We start from the raw sequence: 7,003 nt of genomic DNA on the forward strand, positions 1-7,003 counted from the left end.
AACACCAATGCATAAGATTTTCTGCTTTTCGTTTCCATAATGTAAATAAAAGTTATAGTTACGTCAAGAAAAGCTGTTTACTTGTTTGTATCAAATTCACGACTTGTTATTGACATGGATTTACTATAGCGATGTAGGTTCATAAATAAAGGTTTCACAATTTAAAATAGCTATTTTTTACTGTCTCTTATCAGTCAACATACCTGGTGGCTGGTTGGGTACGTGTGAAGCATAGATGTGTAGCTAACTGAAACGGATATGACGAATGAGGAAGCGGAGCATTGCATTCTGGAAGTTGTTGTTAATGGACCTTCAAGCAGCGTTGGGATTCCAAGAAACGCTTTCCCTTGACAACTACAAGTACCAAGCACGACCATTAAGCGTCCGTTTACAGTGCACAGTTCGATTTGTTTTGGTTTATGCAGACGGCGCTTTGTCACAGGGAGCAAAGGTACACCGTGGTACTTTAACTTGGCCGTTACACATCTTTGACTCATTGCCGAAACCTGGAACGGCCCCTCCTCCGAGGCCACCCCCTTTCAGAACTCACGGCCGCCGCCTGCCTCTTACCTCCGTTATTTTACCTCAGAAGCTGGCCTGCTAGTTAGCAAACAAGCTAACGGTTGCAGATTTCACCCATGTCCTCTGAAGAAGGGTTGAGCTCAACGATCACGGATTGGCTTTTCATCAACTCCTGGTGGCTCCTTCTGCCATTCATCATGCTTCTTGTAGTTGCTGCCTTCATTGTTGCCTTTGTGTTGCTGTTATACATGATATCGCCTCTTATTAGTCCCAAACCTCTGAAACTGAACGGGTCCCACGTCGTGGTAAGTGCACCAGAGTGCTAATAAAGCTGATAACGGTAACTAAGCTAACGTCCACTCATTACTGTAGCTTTATAGCTATCTTTAAGTTAGGTTCTAAGCTACCGTTAAAGTTACGGTAGGTAGCTTAAGCCTATCACTAATGTTACAGCTAATAACCAGTCATAACTTCGACAGAAAAATATTTTTTGAGTGCCGAATTTATAACGACAGTCAACTGTCAGTAATGAGGAGTGACACGCCCACATAATGATTTAAGTAACGTTTCAGTTAACGCTAACTTCAGAACTAGCTAGTAGCTAGCTACTTAATACTAGTCACCAGCTTATAAGGTACACCAAGATAAAACAATACAGTTAGATCAAACTAATGCAGTTTATCCCGGCTATAACGTTATATCCTATCTTCATGAAGGTTATAATATTCAGTTTTGTTGAAACAGTTGTAGAGAGGTTCTAATACAACTTAATTACTTGTCAAATTTGTGGTTATGTCATAGAGGGTAGACGTAATATTAGAAACTCGTCTCAGTATAACGCAATACATTTCAACAGCATCACAAACTACAGCCTCCAAAATGACTATGACGTTGAATCACCGCCTCTCTAAAACTGTTTAAGCAAAAACAGAGCATTATAACCGTCAGGCCTGTTGAATTAGACTGCATTAATTTTAGCAAGGTGTACCTGAAAACTGTCAACTGAGTGTTTCATTATGCAGATGTGGTAACACCATGGCAGAACTGACTTGTACATCTCTAACTCAGCTACCCTACTTTAACCTTTGATTAATGATCTTCTTACCCTTTGAATTTTCAGGTGACAGGAGGCTCAAGTGGGATTGGGAAATGCATTGCGATTGAGTGCTACAGGCAAGGAGCATTCATCACTTTGGTGGCACGGGATGAGGTCAGCACAAACCACATCAAACCAATAATTTCTTTGTGTTTAGCCTAGTTACAACCTGTTTGTTGTTATGGCCAACTCATTTGATGTCAAACAGATTAAACATGCACTTTTTCCCTTAGGCTAAATTGCTTCAAGCAAAGAAAGAAGTGGAGAAATTTGCCATCAATGACAAGCAGGTATGGGTTTAGTATTTATTTCAGTGAAAGATGTTACTTTCAGATATTGTTTTAAAGCACGTTATGACTGTATACATGTTCATATAGGGCATAACAGCTGATGCCATTTTGCATTACATTGCATAAGATCATGTACAATTTCCTTACTCAGGTGGTGCTCTGCATATCAGTGGATGTTTCCAGTGATTATAGCCAGGTGGAAAGTGTGATAAAACAGGTAATGTTACCCTCTTAGCAACGGTGGAACATCTCAGATTCCTTTAATAATTCAGTGCTGAAATATTAAAGTGGCTTTTTCCTGTCGTGCAGGCTCAAGAGAAGCTGGGACCCGTTGATATGTTAGTGAACTGTGCTGGATCATCCATTTCTGGAAAGTTTGAAGATGTGGAAGTAGACCGTTTCAAAGTAGGTACCTGGCAGTGTAACCAAGACACGTCCATGGTCTTGTTTATGTAGTAGAAGTCAATAAGCTACTCTGAACAGTACTAAAAACAGTTCTGATTTAAAAAAAAAAAAAAAAAAACCAACAACAACAACATACTCTCCTGAATTTTTCTGGAGATATAAAAATGTAAGCAATATTGATAGTTTTATTTTATTTATATACATAAAACATTACCTTTTAGCAATCCAACCAATGTGATTTAATGACTTACTTTACAAAATCTAGTCCATCATGGTACAGAACTGGTCTTTTGAAAAAATGTGTTTCATACATTCAATATTTACCAGAAAGGAGGTTTGATTGCTGTCTGGCTCTATAGGAGATTTTGTTAATGTCAGAAGAGATTAAGAAGATGTTAAATACCAAGCTAATACTCCATACAAGTGGCGATCAGTAGCAAATATGGACAACCTTGTTTGTAATATGTGTGAACTTTGTCCTTGTTTCCAACAGAAACTGATGGAAGTGAACTACCTGGGCAGTGTCTACCCAACACGGGCAGTCATAACCACTATGAAGGAGCGAAGAATGGGCCGCATCATGTTTGTCTCCTCCCAAGCAGGGCAGATCGGCCTGTTTGGATACACTGCCTACTCCCCATCCAAGTTTGCCCTGCGTGGCTTAGCGGAATCGCTGCAGATGGAGGTGAGTTTTTGGTCTCTCGCACTTAAATACCCTTTTTCACAGATTTCCACTGTACACCAAGCAAACATGCCATATTGCAAGTCAACTTGAAAATGCATCCAGCATCATATCTGTTATATATCTTTCTACCACTTTGCTGCTGAGGGATGTTGAGTTACTTGTATAGGGGCATTCATACTTATTTTATTGCCTGAAGTCATTTTTGTATTTAATTTTATCATTAAGGTCAAATGGTAGGACATAATTGCTCAGTGAGAATTGCTGTTCTTCTACTCCAGATAAAGCCATACAATATCTATGTGACTGTGGCCTACCCCCCTGACACTGACACTCCAGGATTGGCTGAGGAAAATAAGACAAAGGTAAACATCTCTTTAAGTAGTAACATAATTTAACTTCCAATTCACTTCCCTATTTAAAGCCTTTTCCTTCTTTGTTCTTTCCTCTACTAGCCTCTAGAGACCAAATTGATCTCTGAAACCTCTGGAGTTTGCCAACCAGACCAAGTGGCCAAAATCATTGTTCGGGATGCAGTGGTAAGAAATCTAGTTTGCCATCCACTGACCCGCCATGCTTCTTGCGCAGTTTTAAACATTAAGTAAATTATTTTGGAGGAAGATGGATAATCTGTTGTAAATCTACCTGCATGTTATTTCCTTTACTCTTGTAGCAGGGGAACTTCAACAGCTCTGTGGGACCCGATGGTTACATGCTATCAGCCCTCACCTGTGGAATGTCACCTGTCACCTCCATCACAGAAGGTCTCCAGCAGGTAAAGCTGTGCACATGATGTTGTCACAGTGGCTGAAATAGTGTTGTGTGATTTGCACATTCTAACCTCAGTTTCTCTTGTGCACAGATTGTTACCATGGGATTGTTTCGGACCATTGCCCTCTTCTACCTGGGCAGTTTTGACAGCATTGTGCGCCGCTGCATGATTCAGAGGGAGCAGTCAAAAGCAGCTGACAAGAGGGAGTAACAGCAGCCTTACCTTCTTCACAGCCCAATGCCCCTCCTCCTCCTCCACACCCCCCATCCCAGCCCCTCCTCCAGCTGTAATAGTGCACAACCCTAGGTGGGGAAAAGGCTGAGCTCTGAGTGCATTTCTGATATCAGCTTAACAGATGGGATGAAAGAAAGTGGCAGATGTTTACTGTTTGCTTGTCCAGTGACGTAAATCCTCTGTAGACTTCACAGTCATTTAGATTTTTCCTCTCAGAGAATACCAGTGACTTTTCAGTTTAATGTGTCCACCTGCACCTCTTTTTGTGGGAGCAGCCTTACTTTAAGAGAATGAGGGCAGACTAAACATCCCACAGCCTGGTTTTAAAATATGTAGGCTTTTTAAACCACTGACATTACAGTTATCAGGCCTCCCTGCCTACACTCGCACAATGCTGTTTTTTTTGTTGTTGTTTTTTTTCTCACAGAGGAAAGCAACAGATAGCCTGTCTGACCGGTTGTGCCAAATATGGCTTGAAGTTCCTTCCCACCAGGGGCTATAGTGAAAACCGGAATGGTAACTCTCAGCTTTTTTAAATATTGTTTCATGTATCTCAAAACTAGGTCCACCTTGTAAGAATTTTACAGTTTGCACTAAATAAGGCCCTTCCTCTCTACCTTTTTCGTACCACAAGTCTTTGCAGGCAAAGCACCTTCCTGTTTGACTGAATAACCTCTGTGTTTGAAACCAGCTGTGACCCTCAGTGTTTTGTTTATGCTGTGGGATGTTTTGTTGTTGTGCTCTGTGTGTGAACCAAGCCAAGATGTGATACAACAGTACTCTTCAGTGATATCAGAGAGCGGGCGAGAGAGAAAGCACATGTGATTTTTTTGATTCTTTGTTAAATTTTACTAATGCATAAACATCATTTCCAGAAAATAATAATATTCAAAAATTTTAGATGCTTTGTTTGGGCAAAGATTTTTGGGTGAACTGTGTGCATGAATGTATGTGTCTGTGTTTGCTGTGACTGAGAAACCCCTGGCCTGGGGAGGGAAAAGCCATTAGATTTTATTGTCTCGGGAATAAACACACCAAATTATTTTCTTATCATCCCATCTTTTTTCTTTGAGAAAGGAAAGCAGGTACTATGGGTCAAAGCCATGAAGTCAAAATATTAGGGGGGGGGGAGAAAAACCAGCATAGGTAATTTCCCTTTTCACCTGTGAATTTGACAAGTTCAAAACACCAATACACTTTTTTCTTTTTCATTATATGTGTGAAAGGAAGCATATCATTTTTACATGCAGTTCTATGTGTCAGTGCGCACATTCAGCCACCCCAATCAAGGTCCAAGTGGGATCCATAATCTGTTGGGGTTGGTGCAAGTCAGGGCAGGGCAAGACTTGCTGGTTCGAGTCATGTCCCTGTAGGTCTAGTGAGGGCGCTAGAGATTTGTTTTACATAAAGGCCAAAATAGTAGAGGGACTAGCATGGAAGTGTGATCCCTGTCCCTCTGATTTTGACCTGCTGTCACTCTGTCATGCACAGTTGGGACTTTTTAGCTCCCTAAATGACTATCGATTCCCTCCTGATTTCTGTCAAGCCTTGAAAAATCTTTTATTTACCATATGTTTTGCATATAGAGGGAGAGAAAGTACAGTGTTGACTCTTCAAGTCTTCCTTTGGTCCATCACAAACGGGGAGAATGTACTTTAATACAAAGCATACAAATCAGAACTTAGGAATATTATTTTTTAAATACACCAATATTTGAATGCCAAAATGTGTTAAGACAATTTCTGTAGATGCAATGCATTTATTTGAGATTAATTTCGATGTTGCTGCTCTGTTGATCTTAGAGTTAGTTTGGTGAAGCTGTGGCACAGTGTGGGGACCCATTCGAAGCCTTAAGACTACTGATGAAGCTAATGCTGTAAGAATGGACCTGTCCACAGAACAATGTGGCTTAACCCACATGTTGTTTACCAGTTCAATTAATACTTAATCTTTAATACTTTTCAGTGTAAAATGCCAGCTGTTTTTGTGTATTTTGTCATTTTCCAGTCTTTGTATGACAAAAAGAAGCCTTACTGAAATCCAAGATATGAAAGTGAGAATGGATGACTCATGTTTGATGATGTTCTCATTCGATATTGGTTAAAGGCATACTGTTCTGCACTCAAGAGCTTTTCATAACTGTACATTTATTGCCATTAAAAGTCTCTTTTACCTTGAGGTAGCAACACATAGTTGATAAAATATGTAGCCCATGTAAAAGCAGTTTTGTTCTAACATTTTGTTTTAATCTTTTAAGCTATGCAAATGAAGCCTATGCTTACAGTATGTTTGAACATACAGTCAAGATTTAAGTTTTGTAACAGTCACGCTAGTTTTCCCTATTCAATGGTGTCATCATCAGATACGTAGTGTTTTTAAGTATTGAACATGAAAGTCATAATGCACTCTTGTTTCATTCTTTTTTCTTGCTTTTTTACTTTTTTTCTGCCAAAAAACTTAACACCTTCACCTTGTGTGCCATTGGAAGAAAATGTGAGAAGTGGAACATTTCTTTGTCTTATTTTCTTACATGATAAACTAAATAAATACCTGTGAGGAAAAACAATCTAATTCCAAGTCTTAATCCTTTAGTTTTGGGTGTTGATGGATGTTAATGGCTTAAGATGTCCTCTTGTCTCTTCTTAAATTGCTTTTGATGGCATGCTTTGTCACAGCCATTTTGGTAAATGGACTGTACTTATATAGCGCCTTTTTCTAGTCTTTCTGACTACTCCAAGCACTTTCCCTCCTGTTATATGCTACTTTATATAGCTGCAGACCTCTTCGGCTGATTTTCAGTTGAGGGTTGTGGGAATTCTGTTTGAGGAGATGAGATTTTAATCTTCCATGAGGGAACTTTCCAGAGCTGAAGCTTTCACAGATAAGCAGAATACAGGATTTTAGACGCTTTGTTTGCCCCATCAGAGAATAAGAAGACACACAGGTTAGACAGAGGAGACTAGATAGGGAATCAAAGAACGCAGGGAAACTACATCAAGTAC

The 7,003-nt window shown here is 39.8% G+C and overlaps 2 protein-coding genes across 6 annotated transcripts in view; both read left to right on the forward strand.

Moving 5' to 3' along the window:
- Positions 1-169, forward strand: part of vps4b (vacuolar protein sorting 4 homolog B) — an 11,239-nt gene extending 11,070 nt beyond the window's left edge. For both annotated transcript variants that reach the window (XM_044220071.1, XM_044220072.1), the window contains one exon: positions 1-169. This exon is cut by the window's left edge and continues 1,466 nt beyond it. The gene's annotated coding sequence lies outside the window, so the exon portion shown is untranslated.
- A 130-nt stretch (positions 170-299) lies between these two features.
- Positions 300-6,567, forward strand: kdsr (3-ketodihydrosphingosine reductase). 4 transcript variants are annotated; one of them, XR_006380477.1, is made up of 12 exons: positions 300-827; positions 1,643-1,732; positions 1,852-1,908; positions 2,060-2,125; positions 2,218-2,313; positions 2,807-2,998; positions 3,277-3,360; positions 3,451-3,534; positions 3,669-3,770; positions 3,858-4,073; positions 4,429-4,517; positions 5,804-6,567. XR_006380477.1 is itself a non-coding variant. In XM_044220073.1 (10 exons), the coding sequence occupies exons 1-10, from the start codon at positions 639-641 to the stop codon at positions 3,975-3,977; spliced, it is 1,080 nt and encodes a 359-aa protein (XP_044076008.1). In that variant the 5' UTR covers positions 300-638; the 3' UTR covers positions 3,978-6,567. The 4 variants fall into 4 exon arrangements, 1 of the variants encoding a protein (XP_044076008.1); XR_006380476.1 differs by having other exon boundaries at positions 4,429-6,567; XR_006380478.1 differs by lacking the exon at positions 4,429-4,517.
- The last annotated feature ends 436 nt before the right edge of the window (positions 6,568-7,003 follow it).

This window comes from Siniperca chuatsi, linkage group LG13 (genome assembly GCF_020085105.1).
Source record: "Siniperca chuatsi isolate FFG_IHB_CAS linkage group LG13, ASM2008510v1, whole genome shotgun sequence".
NCBI classification, from domain to species: Eukaryota; Metazoa; Chordata; class Actinopteri; order Centrarchiformes; family Sinipercidae; genus Siniperca; species Siniperca chuatsi.

Bases quoted from the DNA above. Each gene is read 5' to 3' on its own strand.
- kdsr (XM_044220073.1), top strand. From the start codon at position 639: ATGTCCTCTGAAGAAGGGTTGAGCTCAACGATCACGGATTGGCTTTTC. The intron at 1,733-1,851 runs GTCAGCACAAAC...TTTTTCCCTTAG, and splicing joins CTTTGGTGGCACGGGATGAG to GCTAAATTGCTTCAAGCAAA. The intron at 3,535-3,668 runs GTAAGAAATCTA...TTACTCTTGTAG, and splicing joins TCATTGTTCGGGATGCAGTG to CAGGGGAACTTCAACAGCTC.